Here is a 21,342-nt window from a genome sequence, read left to right on the forward strand (position 1 = left end):
CTGTTTCAATTTGATGGATCAAAGTAACATGTTATAAAAATCTCAGAAAAAAAGGGTGAAAAAAAGTTAAGTGAGCCAATGAGCCAACCCGTTTAACCCACCAACCCGTGGTGGGTCGGGCTGGGTTACCCGTTTTGACAACTCTAAATAATGCCTAAAATTTTAAGTGTGTCCAAGTTTGATAAATATATGAAAATTAAATATTTTATAAGAAAAAAAACTTATAGTTTTGGATTGGATTTAAAATTTATTAGTATTGTATATTCTTTGTGAATCTCTATTAAAAGAACCATCAATAAGCAGTTTTTTTATTACCATCATATTTTACCTTCTATTTATTATATTTTCTGTTCGCATTAAGAAAACATCTCAAATAGAAACTATATGTTTTTTTTTTCATTTTCTTATTAAGAGGTACTTTTTATCACTTTTAAATATTCAAAATAATGAGAGATTGAATTTATAATTGAAATGTAACATTTTTCTTGAAATTTAGGTAATAACCACACTCAAACCGACTGTTTAGAATACACGCATATTATATATATCCAATTGATTCTGTTGTATATCTATCTAGTCAGCTTATATTTGAAGGGCGAATGTGAGAAAAGGAAAGCCCGCTTCTTATCGCTTATCAAAGCGTTATTTTGTCATTGTTTTCTTGGTCTAGTGTTGGTGATCTATGTTACAACTTTTTCACAAACGCAACATCCGCGCGAGGCAAACACGAAGCCAGACACAGCCATTTAAACCGATACAGAGAGAGAAAGAGAAACCCTAATACCGAGCAAACTTTTCCTTCATTTTCCCTTCATCGTTATTTTCGTTCTCTATCAGTGATCGCGAACCAGCTTCCGTTTCCACATCCGTGCCACGCTACATGGCGAGTGAATTTGGCGCGAACGGTCCTTCAACTTCTCCGTCAAATTCCGCGGAGTCCTTCATTGGCTGCTTCATAAGCTTGATTTCGAAGTGCGAGATTCGCTACGAGGGCGTTCTCTATCTCCTTGACGTCCAGGATTCCACCATCGGCTTGAAGAACGGTACGTGAGCCGTTAATGTAACGTTGAGTTTCGTTACATTGCAGCGAAATCACCGTATATTGTGTTTTGTGATTGTCGACGATGCAGCGGTGTTTTGTTTGTGTAATTTCGATGTTCAGAGCTTCGTTTTTCCGACGCTGGATTTGACAGGATGAGGAAGGGTTCATTGGTGTTTTGATCAGACAAGTTAACGCCTGTTTGATGATGGAACCTAGCTTTATTCAATAGGGACACAATGTGGATAGAAACGAGTAACCGCGAGTTTGGTCACAACATCTATGTTTTTGAGATTTTTAAACTGTAATTGTGGCGGCATTTTTTTTGCTGTATCAGGGGATTTAATGAAACCGTGACCACAAATTAAAACATTAGTGACACTATTTGGAATTACTTTGAATTTTGCTTCGGTTAATAGTACTGGCTTTATGCCTAAAATGCTGGCGATGGATGGATGGACATTGCGGAATTAATAGGTTTATGATGACACGATTTTGTCTTCTCTTTCAGTATAAAATTTTGGAGTTCGAGTTACTGCCATTGTCCTAGCTCTTAGGGAATAAGTGTACAACGGAATCACATTAATCATAGTTCTTCCTTTTGACAGTTTGCCCTTGGTCTGAATTCTATGACATTTTAGACTGGTGATATTCATCAGGTTGTTATCTACACTCTACACCTTTTTCCGTAGGCTACATGCTAGAATTTCCATTTCTATCTGTTTTGTAAACCTGGAAGGACAGGGGCCTATATTTATTTCTTTACATAATGGAAACCATGGTTTCCTGTTTTTGACGAACAGCACCTCTTCAAGTTCTCTCGTTCGTCTGATGATTAAGTTTTTCCTAAATCTTTTGTCAACCCACCCCGCCCAATCATGAATAAAAATACTCTAGTCATCCTAAAAGATTCATGTACATTGCCTAATGGACAATACAACATTTGGATATATAGGTGGCCCTTTTTTTTAAATGAAATAACTGTGGCAGAGTTATGACTCTGGATATTTGATAGTATGTTTTAATTTAATAGACGTTAATGCAAGTTAGTTATTATATGATTATTCGTGTCTGCGTTTTGTTGTTTGAAATAATAAGTATTATTTATGCATGTAATTAAATTCGACATTAGATATTCAGTTAATTAGTTTCCAAAAGATGAACTTCGTTATGTTATGTGGCTATCTAAAAATTGTATTTCTTTAATGTGAAAGTTTCTTTCTAACATGGAAATTCTTCTGAGACGAGATTTCAGTTAAATCTTATGGAACGGAGGGGAGAAGAAAAGATGGCACACAAGTTCCTCCAAGTGATAAGGTTTATGAATACATTCTTTTCCGTGGAAGTGACATTAAGGTAATTATAGCGTTATTGTTTAACTGATATGGCATGTAAATATTGTTATGATCTGGTATGTCTTCATTAAAGCTGCGAAGTATCTCACCCCACCTAGCAGAATAGGGCCTGGTTTGTGTTGTATAGCTGTTATATATCTTGGTTTCAGGGTTCTAACGTATCTGTATGGTTAGTTAATGATTTGTGATTGAGGCTTTAATGTTTTAACTTGTCATTTATTTGTCAACAAGTTTTCATTAAATAAATCTTTCTCATAATAGAAGACATTTCTACTGATGTGCATCGTTTTCAATTGCAATAGTGCTCAAACTGATGTTTTGGTGAAATTGGTAGATTTTGGAGGCTTGTGAATTGTGATATTTATTTTCTACCAATTCTCCTCTAGTTTGATCATGTTTTAGTCAGTGGTGACGGCCGTGTAGTAAAACCCTGATAAGAACCAGCAATGAAATCAACACAAAAAGAAAGGAATACGAGTTATATTATGAAATTTGGTCTAATCAACATGATTTAAGACCAATTCTGTTATGGTATTAAGAAATATCACAGAGACAAAGAAAACCCCACAATTCTAGTCCATTCCATAGCCCACTGTCCTCCCTCTCTCTTCCCCCCTCCCTCCACTATAAGCATTTTCCCTATGTAACTAACTTCCTGTGACGCATATTCCAAGTTGCCAGCTGTGCAGTTTCGGTTATTTCTCTTCTCCCGAGTTTTGATTCGCTGCATCACACTTGTATCTCCTTCTATACACGTATTTGACTTTGGGCCTTTTCTGCTGGGCCGTATCATCCCTTTCCCCATCAAGACACATCTTGTCCTCAAGGTGGAATCCTGGAAAGTGCTCCTGTAATTCAGTCAAAGGTTCCCATGAATTTTCACATTCTGGTAATTGGTGCCATTTAATTAGAACCTCCCTGATTCCTTGCTGATTTTGACGAATAGCTAAGGCTTCTGCAGGTTGCACATTAAGCTCCAAATCCTCTGTTAAACACTTGGGCAGAGGTTGAGTTTGGACATCATTGCTTACTAACTTCTTGAGTAAAGACACGTGAAAAACAGGATGGATCAAGCTCTCTGCTGGAAGTGCTAATTTATAGGCGACCTTGCTAATTTTTTCGACAATTTCATATGGCCCATAATATCTGGGACTAAGTTTCTGATTGACTCTTCTTGCCAAACTCCTTAACTTATATGGTTGAATCTTCAGAAATACCCGGTCTCCCACATTATATTCCACATCTCGCCTATGTTTATCAGCCTACTGCTTCATGCGGTTCTGTGCCTTAGCTAATTGTCCTTTTAACTCTTCTAACATTGCATCTCTATCTGCTGTCATCTTGCTCACTTCTTCCACTGCTGTCAATCTTACATCCCCTCTAATTATTGGTGGTGGGTCCCTGCCATAAAGAGCTTTGAAAGGGGTTGTATGGGTAGATTCATGATAATTAGTGTTGTACCAAAATTCAGCCCAACTTAGCCACTTAGGCCAATGTCTTGGTTTGGTACCGGTTAAACACCTAAGATAAGTCTCAACACACCTATTGACCACCTCCGTTTGGCCATCCGTTTGTGGATGGTAAGCCGAGCTGAACTGAAGCTTGGTTCTAGCCAGTTTGAATAATTCAGTCTAGAAGGAACTAATGAAGACTCTGTCTCGATCAGTCACGATGGAGGAAGGGAACCCATGTAATCGCACCACTTCTTTAAGGAATATTTCAGCGATATCCTTGGTAGTGTAAGGATGAGACGTGGCTATAAAGTGAGCGTACTTTGTTAATCTATCTACCACCACCAAAATGGTATCTTTCCCTCCTGCTTTTGGGAGTCCCCCTATAAAGTCCATGGACACGTCAGACCACACCTGTGTCGGTATAGGTAGAGGCTGCAATAATCCCGAGGGAGTTAAAGCCTGGTATTTATTTCGTTGACAGATTTCACACTGCTGCACATATTCTTGAATTTGTTTCTTCATTCCCTCCCAATACAACAACCCTGCAATCCTTTTGTATGTCCGAAAATATCCAGAATGCCCCCCTATTGCTGTATCATGAAACTCCTTAAGAATCAAGGGAATCTTAGAAGACCCCTTGGGTATTACTATTCTTCCTCTATAGTACAATCTACCATGCAAGAGTTTGTATCCTTTATGAGCATTCAGGTCTCTTAATAATTCTTGAATAATTTCCCTCAACTTCTCATCAGCTTGAACTTCATGATCAACTTCATCCCATTCATAAAATTTGACAGTGGTTAATGCCCATAGCATCTGCCTAGAAAGTGCATCAGCAACTGTATTTTCCCTTCCCGGTTTATACTTTATTTCGAAGTTGTTAGATGTTAAGATGTGTGTTTCTGTTATTTGGGCTTAGTCTATTCTGTATTAAGGGCATTGACCCATATCTTACAATATAAATAAACTACCCTATGTGTAGTCTAAACACATAAGGGATATTTTCTCCCAATCTTCTTTATTTCTCATATGGTATCTAGAGCACAGGAATAGTTCCAGTCAACTCCACGGTCTCCGGCACCCATCACTGCTGCTGTTGTCGCGTCGTCGCCGCCGCTGCCGTCGCCACCGCCGCCGTCGCCACCGCCGCCGTCGCCGCCGCTGGAGCTCCAGAATCGACCGGCGACCACACCATCGGAAGCGTCTCGGTCGGGCGACCACCGCCGCACGAAGATCGCCGCGATCGGAGCTCTCACGCGCCTCCACGCGCCGCCGCAAGAGTCGCCGCTGCCGCCGCGCGTGCCGGCGCGTCGCCGGAGCTTTCCGCCGCCGATCAGCACCGCCGTGATCACCTCCTCGCCCTCTTTCTGGATCTGTGGTCGTTGCGTCAATCGGAGCACTTTGAATATTTAGGGTTTCTCCCTCTCCATGGCGTCTTCCTCGTCTACAAACACCTCTATTGGTGGCTCATCTTCTGATCCCTCAATATATACTAATTATGTGAATGTACACTTGTCCATTGACAAGTTAGATGGCACAAATTATGCAACCTGGGCGTCCGACATCAAACTTTGGTTGAAGAGTCAGGGGTACTTAGATCATCTTACTCAAAATGTGACTACTGCTCTCATAGATGACACTTCCCGCTGGATGAAAATTGATGCTCAGTTATGCATTGTTATAAAGTCCACCATTCACTCCTCACTAAAACAAATGTTTCGATCCTATGAGACATGTTCAGAAGTATGGGCACAAGCGAAGTTGTTATACACAAATGACACTCAGCGTCTTTATGGTGTTTGTCAGGACCTATTAACTGTTATTGGTCCGCGCAATCCTGGTCCCATGGCAGAATATTTGGGTAAAATTCATGCCCTTCTTCATGACTTTAATGATATATTACCTCCTGCTTCCACTCCTGCTGAAGAATTGGAACAACGATCAAAGTTCTTCATGTTGTTGGCATTATACGGACTCTCTGATGATGTTTCTCATGTCCGTGATCAGATTTTGGGTTCTGCTGTCATACCCAACTTTACTTCTACTTGTTCTGCTCTTTTGCGTATACCGAGCAAACCCGTCACTGAGACATCTCCTCGTACTGATGATTCCTCTGTTATGGCTACTCAACGTGATGATCGAAGTCGGTCTCGCAAGCCAAGTAAAGGACGTCCAAAATGTGACCATTGTGGCAAGTTAGGCCACAAGATTGATAGATGTTATGCTCTCCATGGACGTCCTCCTCGACCTGTAGCAGTGGCAAATTCTGATCCACCTCCCCGATCATCGTCTGCAGACCATCCTACTTCATCTAATATCGTAGACAAACCTGCAATCTTTAACGAATTTCTCAGATGGTATGAGGATCATCAGCACTCTGGTTCCACTACATCTGCATCTGTTGCACGTACAGGTACACCTTTTGTTGGTCTAACTCACTCCCTTGGACCTTGGGTCCTTGACTCAGGCGCCACCGATCATATCACTGGTAACAAGTCCTTGTTTTCTTCCTTGTCATGTCCGGCTAATTTACCCTCGGTAACAATGGCTGATGGGTCTAGAGTCTCATCTCATGGTATTGGTACTGTTAATATTTTTCCATCCATATCCATTGATCATGTACTTTATGTCCCTGGGTCTCCCTTCAACTTATTGTCCATTAGTTGTTTAACTCGTACTCTTAATTGTGTTATTTCCTTTACTAAAGATTCTGTTTGGTTGCAGGACCGGAGTTCGAAACACATGATTGGCACAGGATGTGAGTCTCATGGCCTTTATCATCTTCGCCCTTCTCCACATGTTGGCGTAGTCATGGAGTCACCATCCCTTCTTCATGCTCAGTTCGGTCATCCTAGTCTTGCCAAACTACAACAACTTGTCCCGAGGTTGTCCACATTATCAAGTTTGTCGTGTGAGTCTTGTCAGTTAGGGAAGCATACTCGTAGTTCCTTTCCTCGTAGTGTCTCACAACGGGCGTCGTCCCCCTTTTCATTGGTTCATTCTGACATTTGGGGACCTAGTCGTGTTAAGTCCATTTTAGGTTTTCAATATTTTGTTACCTTTATTGATGACTATTCCAGATGTACTTGGTTGTTTTTAATGAAGAATCGTTCTGAGTTGTTTTCTATTTTTCAATCTTTTTTCAATGAAATAAAAACACAGTTTGGGGTGTCTATTCGAAATTTACGTAGTGATAATGGTCGTGAATACCTTTCTCATCCGTTTAAACAGTTTATGGCTTCTCATGGCATTCTTCACCAAACCTCATGTGCTTATACCCCTCAACAAAATGGGGTGGCTGAGCGTAAGAATAGACACCTTATTGAAACAACTCGTACACTTCTTATTCATGGTCAAGTACCCTCACGTTTTTGGGGTGATGCAGTTCTCACAGCATGTTATCTTATCAACCGCATGCCATCTTCCGTCCTAGATAACAAAATCCCTCATTCTATCTTATTTCCTCAAGACCTTCTGCATCCATTACCTCTTCGAGTTTTTGGGTCTACATGTTTTGTTCATGATTTTAGTCCTGGTCTTGATAAGTTATCTCCTAGGTCTCACAAATGTGTCTTCTTAGGATTTCCACGGTCACAAAAGGGCTATAAGTGCTTTTCCCCTTCCCTCAATCGTCATTTTATCCCTGCTGATGTCACTTTTGATGAGTCTTCTTTTTACTTTTCACATCTATCTTCTAGTTCTGTACCTCTCCCTGTTACTGTTGATATTCCTCTTATCTGTGATCCTCCTGGTGATGCTCCACCCATTTTGTCTTCTCCTTCTTTAGACTCTCATTCACCACAGGATCATCCTTCACCTCCACCCCTTCAGGTTTATAGTCGCCGTAATTGTCTCCCTCATGACTCACTTCGGGTGCCGCCTCATGTGTCTCCTCCGGCTCCAGCAACTGAGTCTGACTTGCCTATTGCCCTCCGTAAAGGTATACGCTCTACCCGTAACCCTTCCCCCCATTATACTGTTCTTAATTACCACAGATTATCTCCATCTTTTTATACTTGTCTCTCATCCATTTCTTCTGTGTCAATTCCCAAATCTGTGGGTGATGCCTTCACTCATCCTGGTTGGTGTCAAGCTATGATGGATGAATTAAGTGCTTTACAGGAAAGTGGAACTTGGTAGCTTGTCCAATTACCATCTCGAAATTCTGTTGTTGGTTGCAGGTGGGTGTATGCTATCAAGGTTGGTCCTGATGGCACAATTGATCGTTTGAAAGCTCGACTGGTTGCCAAAGGCTACACACAGATTTTTGGTTTGGATTATGGTGATACTTTTTCTCCAGTGGCAAAAATGACCTCTGTTCGCCTTTTCATTGCCATGGCCGCTCTTCGACAATGGCCTCTTTACCAACTTGATGTCAAAAATGCTTTTCTCAATGGTGATTTGCAGGAAGAAATTTATATGGAGCAACCGCCTGGCTTTGTTGCTCAGGGGGAGTCATCTGGATTGGTATGTCGTCTTCGCAAATCCTTGTATGGCCTAAAACAGTCTCCTCGGGCCTGGTTTGGTAAATTCAGTTGTGCTGTTCAACAATTTGGTATGTCTCGCAGTGAAGCGGATCATTCAGTGTTCTATCGCCACTCGAGTGCTGGATGTATCTATTTAATAGTGTATGTCGATGATATTGTTCTCACAGGAAGCGACTATCTTGGCATCTCTCAGATGAAACAACACCTTTGTCATCATTTTCAAACCAAAGATCTTGGCAAACTCCGGTACTTTTTGGGTATTGAAGTAGCACAATCCAATGATGGTATTGTCATATCTCAGAGGAAGTATGCGTTAGACATCTTGGAGGAAACAAGGTTAATGAACTGTAAATCTGTTGAGACACCTATGGACCCTAACATCAAACTCCTACCAAATCAGGGGGAGCCTTTCTCAGATCCTGAACGGTACAGAAGACTAGTTGGTAAATTAAACTATCTTACTGTTACGCGTCCTGACATTTCCTTCGCAGTTAGTGTGGTGAGTCAATTTCTAAACTCCCCATGTGAAGACCATTGGGATGCAGTTGTTCGTATACTGAAGTATATTAAAAGATCACCTGGAAAAGGTTTGCTATATGGCCCTAACAACGATACAAAGATCGTTTGCTATTCAGATGCTGATTGGGCTGGTTCCCCTTCTGATAGGAGGTCTACTTCTGGATATTGTGTCTCTATTGGTAGCAACTTGATATCTTGAAAAAGTAAGAAGCAAAGTGTTGTGGCAAGGTCGAGTGCAGAAGCAGAATATAGAGCTATGGCATCAGCTACTTGCGAGCTTGTGTGGCTTAAACAATTGCTTAGTGAATTGAAATTTGGAGATGTCACTCACATGATACTTATATGTGATAATCAAGCTGCTCTCCATATTAGCTCTAATCCTGTCTTCCATGAGAGAACCAAACACATTGAAGTTGATTGTCATTTCATTCGAGAAAAAATCATATCCGGAGATATCAAGACTGAGTTTGTTAACTCAAGCAACCAGTTGGCAGACATATTCACTAAGTCCTTACGAGGACCTAGAATTGATTATCTTTGTAACAAGCTTGGAACATATGATTTATATGCTCCAGCTTGAGGGGGAGTGTTAGATGTTAAGATGTGTGTTTCTGTTATTTGGGCTTAGTCTATTCTGTATTAAGGGCATTGGCCCATATCTTACAATATAAATAAACTACCCTATGTGTAGTCTAAACACATAAGGGATATTTTCTCCCAATCTTCTTTATTTCTCATAGAAGTCAAACCCCAACAACTTTGAAACCCACTTTTGTTGTTCCTCTCCCATTAGGCGTTGTTCAACCAAGTATTTAAGGCTCCTTTGATCAGTGTGTACTTCAAAGTGCCTTCCCAACAAATAAGGCCTCCACTTTTGAATAGCTAAAACCACTGCCATAAGTTCTTTTTCATATATTGATTTACTTTGGTCCCTTTCAGAGAGAACCTTACTCATGTAAGCCACTGGTCTTCCCTCTTGCATCAATACTGCACCAATTCCCTTACCAGAAGCATCGGTTTCCACTACAAAAGGCTTCTCAAAAGCCTTTTGAGCATCACTTCCCCATTGAAACTGATCTTTCTTTAGCTGCTGTGTGAGAGGGCCCACAATTTTTCCATAGTTTTTCACAAATTTTCTGTAATATCCTGTGAGACCGAGGAAGCCCCTTAACCCTTTCACGTCCTTGGGAGCATGCCAAGTGAGCATATCTTTGATTTTAGTAGGATCTGCAGCCACCCCATGTTCAGAAATGATATGACCCAAGTATTCCAAGCTTCTCTGCCCAAAATTGCATTTCTTCCTATTGGCAAATAAGTTGTGATCCCTTAACACCTGTAATACTGCTTTCAAATGCCCCTCATGCTCCTTTTCATTCTTGCTGTATATGAGAATATCATCAAAGAAAACTAGAACAAACTTCCTCAAGTAAGGCTTGAGTACCTTATTCATAAGTGCTTGAAAAGTTGAAGGTGCATTGGTGAGGCCAAACGGCATAACTAGAAACTCATAATGACCCTCATGGGTTCTGAATGCTGTTTTTGAAATATCATCATCTTTCATTCTAATTTGATGATACCCCGACTTCAAGTCCAACTTTGTAAAGATCACAGCCCCTCCTAGCTCATCCAACAATTCATCAATCACGGGTATCGAAAACTTATCTGGGATAGTGAGTTTATTGAGTGCCCTATAGTCTACACAGAATCCCCACCCTCCATCTTTTTTTCTGACCAAAATCACAGGGCTACTGAATTGGCTATTGCTCGGCCTTATCACCCCTGCTTGCAACATTTCACCCACAATCTTCTCAATTTCATTTTTTTGGTAATAGGGATACCTATATGGTCGTGTGTTGGGTATTTCCCCCTTCTTGCAACAAAATCGCATGATCATGATCTCTTTTTGGAGGTAATCCTCTCGGTTCTTGGAACACGTCCCCAAATTCTACTAACGTTTCTTCCAGGGCACGTGATCCTGGACTGGAAACAAGTTGGTTTTGTTGTTGGGTTTCGGCATTCCCCAAGTATTGGTAGGAGAGATAATACCCTTCACCTGCAGAATGTAAAGTCTTTATCATTGTCTTCCAAGAAGCTTGCTCTCTGCACAAGGAGGGATCTCCTTTCAAAATTTGCTTACATTCTCTTTCCTCCCACTGTAGTGTGAAATTTTTGAAGTTGACCTTAATGTCTCCCAAACTAGCCAACCGATCTAGTCCTAGCACCACCTCCGTACCTCCGAGATTAAGGACAAAAAAATCCTGCTCGATTCGGAGTCCCTGCATCTCTATTTGTACTGCTTTACATATGCCTTTGTTCTTTTCCTTTTGTCCATTACCCATTTCCACCGTATATTCTGGAGTTTTTGTCACCTGTAATTGTAACTCAGCCACTACGAGTTGAGAAATAAAGTTACTCGTGGCTCCTGAATCAATCAAAATCAACACCTCTCTCCCTCCTATTGTTCCTTTTATCTTAAAGGATTTTCTTGAAGTGAGACCTTCTTTGCTCTTCAAAGACAACTGTAGATTTTTATTTTCTAATTCCACTATTGGTTCTTCCTCTGTTTCCGTTGGACCGCCATCTTCCTCTGTTTCATTTGGTTTACCATCTTCTTGACCCTCCACTAATACAAGTTCGTAATGTCGAAGCTTGCATATATGCTCCTGTCCCCATTTTTCTCCACACTTAAAGCAAAGCCCCTTTCGACTCCTTTCTTGTAGTTCCTCTTGAGTCAATCTTCTCCCTTCCAGCAGTTTCTTTTCCCTTGGAGGTTCGGGATTAGATTTTCCTCCTTTTTCCCCCATGAGTATCATCGATTTTCCCCGAGATAAATCCCCCAAAACTTTCACAAAGCTACTCTCCTTATCTCGCCAACCTTTCTTCTCTTCCCATCTAAAACCTCCTCTTCTCATCGCCATGTTTTCTCTTCCAATAATAAGGATCGATCCATCAATTTAGATATAGAGTTGGTGTCATAGAGCTTGAGTTCAGCTCTAATCTCTTCCTTCAACCCATTAAGGAAGATCCCCTTTAACATGGTACGATCTGCTCCTCTTAGCAGTGCCGAAACCATCTCAAATTGCCCACGATACTCCATCACTGTCCCCGTTTGTTTAATGCTTAACAAAGGTTCAAATGGGTTTTGAGCCAATCCGGGTTGGAAGCGTCGGAGCGTTGCTGTCTTGAAATCCTCCCAACTCCGACCCGCCGTCTGCTCCTCCCACCATTGGTACCAATTCAGGGCTTGACCTTCCAAAGCTACCATCACCGCATCCAATTTTTCATCCTCCGAAACTGAATTCAATTTAAAGTAACGCTCCACCCGAACGAGCCAATCGTATGTGTCATCAACATTGAACACCGGAATCTCCATCTTCCTTCCCCCAAAATCATACACCCGAGGTGGGCACCCATATCTTCGTGGTGGTCGCGATCTGGAGACCGAATAATTACTCCCTTCCTCGTCCTCATCCGTATTCTTGGTCCGGCTACATGGTCGATGGACCGTCGAGAACATCGAGGTTTATCTCTTTGCAGCAGGATCTGCTTGATCTCATTAAGCTCCGATTGCTGAGCTTGTAAGCTTCGTTCTACATTCTCCATTTTGCCCTCCATTGTAGATTGTGTGACAACCATTCAAGCTCCCGGGATCAAGAGCTCTGATGCCAGTTGATAAGAACCAGCAATGAAATCAACACAAAAAGAAAGGAATACGAGTTATATTATGAAATTTGGTCTAATCAACGTGATTTAAGACCAGTTCTGTTATGGTATTAAGAAATATCACAGAGACAAAGAAAACCCCACAATTCTAGTCCATTCCATAGCCCACTGTCCTCCCTCTCTCTTCCCCCCTCCCTCCACTATAAGCATTTTCCCTATGTAACTAACTTCCTGTGCAGTTTCGGTTATTTCTCTCCTCCAGAGTTTTGATTCGCTGCATCACACTTGTATCTCCTTCTATACACGTATTTGACTTTAGGCACAAGATTGCTTTTAGTTTTTGTTTCTCTTTTTCATTTGTTCTCATTAAATTGCACCTGCCTGGTTTCATAATGGCTTATCTGGGATATTTGCCCTTTAGTTGTGAGCGGTCCTTATTTTTTATATGGAGCAACATTCTGAGAAATTTAAAACCCTCACCAACAAGATTGCTTTTTGTTTTTGTTTCTCTTTTTCATTTGTTCTCATTAAATTGCACCTGCCTGGTTTCATAATGGCTTATCTGGGATATTTGCCCTTTAGTTGTGAGCGGTCCTTATGTTTTATATGGAGCAACATTCTGAGAAATTTAAAATTGACAAATCTATATGAAAGTCTAGAACAGAACAACTAAAAGTAGAGCATAATTGAATGCACTCCACAAAACAGCAATCTGAAGCTGTTGACTTATTTCTCTAAATAATGTAATTGTAGGGTTCATATGTATTTGTGAATCTCTACCAATTGCAGTGAAACAACCATTTGGTCACAAGAGCTTTCTTGAATGCACGCTTAATAGGCTTATCTAAACTGTGCATGTTCTTATGAATTTTGCCTTTTCAGAATTTGCAGATCAAGTCACCCTCCACTTCTTCTAAATCAGAAGAGCAGGTTCTTAGTGATCCAGCTATTATTCAGGTACCTGTGTTAAAGGACGGCACGAGAATAATTTGTATTTTGAAATCATACACTTTTCAATGATGTTACTGTTTCTTTTAAATTATTTTTATCTTTTTTTTCAGTCACAATATTCTGGGTCCCCAAGTTCCCCTGTGGCCTCAGTTGGAGGTAGAAATTTGACAGAATCAATCCAAAGGCAAGATACCCCTGAGATATCTAGTAAACCCTTTCCTGTTGGGTTGCCTTCTTATCAGTTGGTAACTGAATTGGGACCTTCAAATTCATCTTTTGCTACTCAAGTTGCCAGTCATCCATCTTTTTCTTCAGCAATGAGTTGGCAAGGGCCTAATGATGTATCTAGCAGTGGTTCTCATTCTCTGCTACAATCTAGTTCCCTTTACTCCCCATCAATGGCAGCATCTGTAGTTGTGCAGAATCAGATTAAAAATGAAGAAACTCAGTTACCTACAAAGGGGGGATGGACAGGTTTTTCAGAGCGTGGTCTACCTATATCTTCTGCCATGACTTCTTCTCTTGTTAATTTGACTCATTTGCATTCTATTACCTCTTTACAAAATTCTGATTCTCTTGATGTTCCATCCCTTTCGATACCTGTGCCATATTCTGCATCCATGACTTTTGATGGATCAAACATGCCCCAGTTTTCTTCACCTTATCAAGACATTTGTCCTGATCCAAGGCCAATTCATCCTCGACATTCTGCTCCTTCATTTGTAGATTCTACTTCAGGTCTCTTGCCAACAACACCATCTTTGTTAACTCCAGATCAATTTGCAAATCCTAGAGAACAGTTATTATCTACTTCACACAATTTGAATCCTAATCAAAAGGGTATGGGTTCTCTGACTCAAACATCCTTTGGTTCCTCTTCATTAATGCCATTTCCAACATCTCAGGCACCGCTGCTTCCATTACCTACTTCAGTGCAAAAGGTTAGAAAATTTGCTCATATGCTCTTTATGGGAGTAGAGTAGTGCAGGTTGGGTAAGGCAAGACAGGATATTATTGTATGGCTTATATTGTTGGTCTGTTTTTGAAATCACAATTGCATACAAATTGTTATATATAATGAGTAGTTTCTTAATACAGACTGGAGTATAAAGAATACTTTAAAATTGACGAGGAATGGCTCTACCTTACATGGTTTTGTGTTCACTTATTGTTTTATTGTTTTTTGGACTTTATATTTCTTAAAAAGTAGACTTTTATTCTATTTTAATTTTACAAAACCGACTTATAACGTGAAGTTTGTGGTTACTAATACTATAATTTGAACATATCTCCAATCTATGAGATCTTCAATAGACTCTCTCATGTCAAAGAGTGAACATCTCGAGAATAAATATTTGTCATTGGTTCAATGACAGTTTAGCATGTGGCACAATAGGCCTAAGATGATAGACTCTAATACCACGAGGTTGTTCAAGAGGAAACATTAGGTGGATTCATCATGAATAAGTTATGAACAAACCCACGAAAGACCATAACATAATCTTTAATAAAAACCTTAAGGCAATTGTTTGTAACTTTTTGTTTATACATTGCTCATCTCTTTCACATTTTTATATCCCCCTTGAATTGAAACATTTCTTAACTACCACCACAGAACACACTTACCTAAACACCCTCTCAGGAAGACTTTCAATACAAAAAAATTTCACAAACCTAGGATCTCACCCACTATATTGTATTAGCAGAGACAATGGTGGTCACTAGAAACTTCACTTAAGGTGGCACTGCAACAGGAAACATGAACATGGGAGAAAGGTTTGCAAAAAAATAAAACAAGAAATACTTTGGAGACAGTGCGTTTGTTGTGTCAACACAGTTTTTCAAAATACTTAAAATACCATCATAGACAGTGAAATTTAAATTTAACTTAATTTTGTAAAATTGACCTGAAAGATGAAATTGGCATCTATTTATATACTATAATTTGATCATACTTCTATGTGATGTGAGATCTTCAACAATATTGAATCGAAGATCTTATAGGTTGTGGATAGAGATTGTAGTAGATAAGGACATTCTTACCCTGAACCTGCAATTCTGCATTTGAAGGATTGGAAAATTGGATATTTGATGACGAGATTATTAAAATTTCATGTCCTGCTCACATACCAAATTAACAGACTAACATAGCTTTGTCTATTGGTTGTGCCTGTAAAATTTTACTATATTCTATTGTTTGTTCAGTCGCTTCTTGGTTTGTAAGTGACCACGGAGTTGCTTAAAGTTACCAATGACGCTGTTCTCAAGCGAATTGTTGAAATTTAAGCATAGTCCAATTGATTTGTGAAGACCGTTTCCTTGAATGTAGAGATAATATTTCTTGTTTTCTTAGTGCATCTGGAAGCTGCATTTTTCTTTTCAAATTATGCACAAAAATGGGTATTTAAGTCTAGTTTTTGTGGGTTGCATGCATCTTAGTCTATTGGGATTTTTAACCTACGTTGGGTTTTTTACTTTGCAAAAAGAAAGTTGATGTTAAGTAACCGATTTGGTTAAATTTCACTACTTGATTAACTTATAAAGTGTGGCTTTGTGAATGACGTGCCCACCATTGTGGACATTGAGGGTCAGATGTACATGGCCTCTTATCTTGTGACCAGAAGCAGTTTCCTCTACAAGAAGCACGTAACTACCAGATCACTTGCTAGGAAACTATGGCAGATAACTAATATATTTAAATATTATAATAAATTATTATCGAGGGAAAGACTTAACGCAACCATAAGATTGCTGCCTTTAGAACTGTAGGTTACTGAGGGTAAATCTGCATATATCTACCCTCTCCAGATCCACTATATGGTCATGCACTAGCTCTCTTTTTAGTATAGCTATATATATATATATATATATATATATATATATATATATATATATATATTTGTATACATGTAAATCGTGTGTTGTTGATTTTTCCAGCCTCAATACATAGCTCCACAATTCACTGAAGAGTTTGATTTTGAGGCCATGAATGAAAAGTTCAGAAAAGATGAAGTATGGGGCTCTCTTGGAAAGGCAACCACAAAAATAGAGGGAGTACAGGATAATCTCAATCCGGGTAGCAGGGAATATCATGGGATGGTACCAAACCATAAGGTAGGACTCAGAATGTTTTCCTTTGATAATAATTTCTTTCCGTTTTGAAATGGATGGAGTAAACAAATTTTGTTTGAGCTTGAATAAGTCTTCTATTCTTTGTCTTTTCTTGCAGTCAGCATACAAGAAAGATGACTTTTTTGACACAATTTCCTGTAACTCTTTGACCCGTGGATCAAGGAACGGACAAAATCGTTTCTCCGAGAGAATGAAACAGGATACAGAGGTCAGCAAACACATTAAGAATTGAAATTTCTGGATGTGAAATTATCCATGATCTACAATGTAATTTTGATGTATTGTTTATCCATTTCCTTTTCAGACATTTGGCAATTTCCAGCAGAGGCATAATTTTAGTTATGGTGCTGGATGGGGTGAGAATTTCAGGGGCTCATATAATTGGGGAGGAAGGGGTTATGGCTATGGTGGGAGAGGGCGTGGTCCAAACTTTCCTCTCTAGTGGTATCAGGACTTTCTGTTTCTCGTGTTTTCCAGAGCTCCCCGCCAATTTTGCCTATGTTTGCTGTGTGTGATCTTTGTCTTTACGTCAATGATGTTAACATGCTTATGGAACTTTCACTGGTGGAGACTGGAATGTCAAACTTAGATATGACCGCCATTTTCATGTTTTTTTAGATCATGAGCTGGCGTTTAACGTTTCAAGTAATTGCTGTCCATAATTCTATATACCAATCAGTAGCCAGAGGAACTCTTACTCTTACAGTGAATCATTTTGCTCTCCCTCGCCCCCCATTAAAAAATTAACATCTTTTGTTAGCGAGTCTTACTAGTGACCTTTATGGATGGATGATAAGATTTATGCTAATGATAACTTTTCAAATGCTGATAATTTCTTTTTTACATTACGATATTATATATTAAATCCCATGGTGATGTTGCTTTTGCTATAATATGGGAATCAAAAGAAGACGTTTTGTGGAGTTTATTTGTTTTCTAGCGTGTAGTGGCTGGACCATCTTTCTATTTTGCCACTTCGTTAATATCTTTAGGAATTCTTTTAGATGCCATTGATTATATCATGGATGATCATATTTAGGGTAAATGTTATTTTGTAGCATTATTGTTACGTTTCTGGATGACGTGATAATGTTGGGTGTTGATGATGAAAATGGAGAGGTGAGGGGACCAATGGAGGTGTGATTGAGAAAACGTGAGATGTGTGGAAATGAGTTGTTAAAATAAACACTGCCATTGTATATTGATGATGATATTTTGTATAATCTAGTCTTGTAAGCACCGATGGGCAGGCTTCTTTGTTTTGACATGTCAAGCTGGCGTTTGCGACAGGGGCGGCTAGATTTTCTCTATTAAACTTTGATTCAAAATGATCAACGTGTTACTTGTCTAGATGTGTTCTGAAAAATCGAACAGTTTGAACTTTTTGTAAGGACTGCTTCGGCCTCATGATGAATGACCGACAGTCTAATTTTAATAAACGATTTATTTTAGGATTAATGTGAAACTAAATTATAAATTTTAGGAATCTGTATTTTATTTTAATTTTAGAAATTAATTTGTATCACTAAACATTCGGATCTCGTACTAGGTGGATAGGAGAGTGCTAAACTTTATTCCGTAGACCTTTTACAAGAATTTTTACTTTTTCAAGCTGGCAATTGTTATAGCTGTGATCAATTCCGTCTGTGGAAGATTGTTAATTTAGTTCGATTAACTTTAACTATTAAACTTGTTCTAATTGAATATTTCTTCTATCTACCCTTATATATTGTTTTCAGAGTCTCTTTTCGAAATATAATTTTTGTAACGTAATTCTGAAATAAAAATATAGACCAAGAAATCCCTTGTTTTGTAAGCCGAACTATAGAATTGAGAATGTGATTGTGAACTCATGTTTCTCTCAAGTTGAGTATTCGTCAACTTTCAAATTCATATAAAAAGCCCTAACAATTATTATTGGGCTGCAATTGTGAATTTGTGATCTCATTTTATGAATTTAAAATTGCTACCTTGGGCCTGGCCTCCCTTTTTTCGAGAATCACATATTTTTCGGGGGAAAATTATCATCATTGGGTGGCCTGCGACTCGGAGACTTTGTTTAAAAATTGTAGAACACGATGCCTACAAGTCTTTAGAAATATTTTAAAATTAAATAAAACGATGCCAACAAGGAGGAAGCAGATGAAAAGTATCTGTACAAAAAAAAATTATGAAGTATGCGGGTGGGATCCAAAATGAGTTCCTGTATGAGGCAGTTTCTACCTCGGGGAGAATGTATACAAAACAAATGTCTCTTTCGTATCATGTAAGTCGGAAAAAAATGTAGTTATTCTCGGCAAATTTGACAAACAATTCAAACATCTTTTGTTGTCTCCAGCACCTTTCTTTCTGTCATCGGTCTTCGATCTTTCTCTATGCAACATTTAAGGCTTCTTTCTACAGTAGTTGATGATCCTCAATCCAATTTATAGCTCCTTGGTTTGCACCAAAACTCTGACTCTGCATTTTACTATATGCTTTCCATGTACAAATTCTTTAATCCCTAGTTTCACCCGTTTGTGCGTGTATTTTGTGACCCTGATCTGCCTTATTGCTCTTCATTGTTAACAAACCTGAACCTATTAACGATCCTACTGTAACTAAAATCAATATGGCTAAACCAGCGTATGTCCCTTTTTTGACAAGGTAGCATTCACCTTTCAACCACCCTTCCCCATATGCTTGCCTTTTGCTCATGCTTGTCGCAGCAATTAATAAAATAACTGCAATTCCAAACCCAACCCTGCAAGCATAATCCATACCAATGTTAAACTTATATTTGGGATGTTTCAAAGGAAAAACTATAATTTCAATTCTCTAATATTTATTATTATTTTTTCAATTCCTAATATTAAGAGTTACCATCTCTACAGAATTCTAACAGATCTACATATCTACATCATTCTATGTTTATAAGTTTTTGAAGAACAGAACGACATTCTGTTAATTCCACATCTCCAACCCTCCACTACCTTTCTAGCTTTGCAGTCTTCACACTGAAAATGATTGAATTTGCCAACCTGTGGCCAATCATGGAAAACCACATGGCACACTTTCTGAAAATGATGTACTCTATATTTTACTGTTAAAATCAATACAAACCTGAAGAAAGGAAATTCGGTTTGACAACTAGATTGGATGGTGATGCGTCCACTTTCAATAATGTGGTTACAAGAATCAAACTTTATTTCTAGAGCAAATACGTCCATTCTAACAGGTAAATAATGACAATGCACAAGCCAATAATCAAGCAAATCGAACTGTGTTATTTCCTTAAACTATGATTGTTGAATGTGATGTGCTAACAACTAAGAACAGATATGAAAAAGATTATTAACTTACCAAGAGATCGAAAGCAGAATCCTTGCAACGATAGGTATCTTAAACCGTGCGTTTCTTTTCCCTCCTGAACAGCAATTCTTGAACAATATAGAATTCCCAATGCTCTGCACCAAAGCCAAACAAACCAATGATGCAATTCCCAATCCAAATGCTGGACTTGACGGTAAATGACACAGTCTCCCATTCCATCTGAGATCCTCCTTCTACAAAACAAAGCATCAGAATTCAGAACCAGTTTCAGAAAAAAGAAGCAAAAACTCCTAAGGGCAAGGTCTCAATCAATTCAAGAATAGAACAAGAACACATTACTCACCTTGTTCCTCTTAATCTCAGAGGCTATGCACAAGGAGAAGGAAACTAAGCCAAGAGAGAGGGAGAAGATGATGAAGAAGATGAATGTGAATTTGAATTTAGGAGGACTTTCCACCATGGTGGGTTGGTTGATTCTGTGAAGACAGCAGATAAGAGAGAATAAGGAATAACTCTTGGAAGCTACTCAAATAGAAAGATGACTTGGTGCCTTGAATGTGTTGGTCATCATCCTCCTCTTCTTTGAGTCTCTTCCTTTGTAGTAGTAGTTGAGACTTCCTTCCCAAAGTGTCTATCATTGTTTTGAAGGAGATACCATTCCTAACTGCATATATCCTGAATTGGGAAAAACCAGCTAAACCTTTTCCATTTGTTTTCTAGTTAGTCAACCGCTTGCTGAAATAGCTTTTTACCAAGTTGGAGATAGACACCAAGAATAAGCCCAATTTAGAGACATAAATTGCACCAAATTTTAATATAGCATATAAACAACAATTATCTGTTCAAAACTGTCCATTTTTCTCAATGATGATAAGGACTAGCAAGGAAGTTTCCTAATTTTTCTGTAATTTATCTGTATTAACAAGTATACACAGATAATTGCCCTCCAAATTATGTACTATATAATTACTTGCCACTTTCATAGGTAAGCTTCTCTTCTCTTCAATCGGTTCATGCGGTGAGGTTTCTCTTTATGCCACTTTTCACGAGAAAAGAAAAGGCTATATTCTCATTCCCTCGTTTAAACCCAAATGACAGAAAGAAGTTTCTTATCTCTTTGAGGTGTTGTGTGGGGCCACATTGACATGAATTGAAAAATTAATTAAAATTAAGGTGCCGAAGCTGTTACCTATGGTAATTGTAATTGCCATTGATTCACTCAAGGCTCTTTCTTTGACGTTTCCTCAAAGATTCACTCTATTAAAAAGCTGGATTCGATTCCTACGAAGACATGTGGGTTTGGGAGAGAAGAATAATCATCGATCAACTATGCATTAATATTATTCTTCACATCGTGAGCTCCGTTTAAATTTGACTTGGATTTGTTTAATTGTTGAACCCTATTCCCAATTCAAATTGCCTGTGGATTC

General features: G+C 38.9%; 2 protein-coding genes across 6 annotated transcripts; one reads left to right on the top strand and one right to left on the bottom strand.

Moving 5' to 3' along the window:
- The first annotated feature begins 587 nt into the window (after window positions 1-587).
- LOC108336001 (decapping 5-like protein) lies at window positions 588-17,363 on the top strand. Of its 5 annotated transcripts, XM_017572273.2 has the most exons (7): window positions 588-1,043; window positions 2,295-2,395; window positions 13,400-13,474; window positions 13,579-14,409; window positions 16,406-16,582; window positions 16,698-16,808; window positions 16,905-17,363. In XM_017572273.2, exons 1-7 carry the CDS (start codon window positions 881-883, stop codon window positions 17,040-17,042), a joined length of 1,596 nt encoding a protein of 531 aa, XP_017427762.1. In that variant the 5' UTR covers window positions 588-880; the 3' UTR covers window positions 17,043-17,363. The 5 variants fall into 5 exon arrangements, with proteins under 5 accessions (XP_017427762.1, XP_052725875.1, XP_052725874.1 ...); XM_052869916.1 differs by lacking the exons at window positions 588-1,043; window positions 2,295-2,395 and adding an exon at window positions 7,568-7,788; XM_052869915.1 differs by lacking the exons at window positions 16,406-16,582; window positions 16,698-16,808; window positions 16,905-17,363 and adding an exon at window positions 6,573-7,788 and having other exon boundaries at window positions 13,579-13,712.
- Window positions 17,364-18,784: 1,421 nt separating this feature from the next.
- On the bottom strand, window positions 18,785-20,606 carry LOC108335254 (protein MODIFYING WALL LIGNIN-2). The gene is made up of 3 exons (XM_017571233.2): window positions 20,256-20,606; window positions 19,943-20,145; window positions 18,785-19,343 (listed from the first exon to the last, which is right to left on the bottom strand). Exons 1-3 carry the CDS (start codon window positions 20,370-20,372, stop codon window positions 19,097-19,099), a joined length of 567 nt encoding a protein of 188 aa, XP_017426722.1. The 5' UTR covers window positions 20,373-20,606; the 3' UTR covers window positions 18,785-19,096.
- Window positions 20,607-21,342: the final 736 nt, after the last annotated feature.

Source organism: Vigna angularis, chromosome 10 (assembly GCF_016808095.1).
Source record: "Vigna angularis cultivar LongXiaoDou No.4 chromosome 10, ASM1680809v1, whole genome shotgun sequence".
Classification (NCBI taxonomy): domain Eukaryota; kingdom Viridiplantae; phylum Streptophyta; class Magnoliopsida; order Fabales; family Fabaceae; genus Vigna; species Vigna angularis.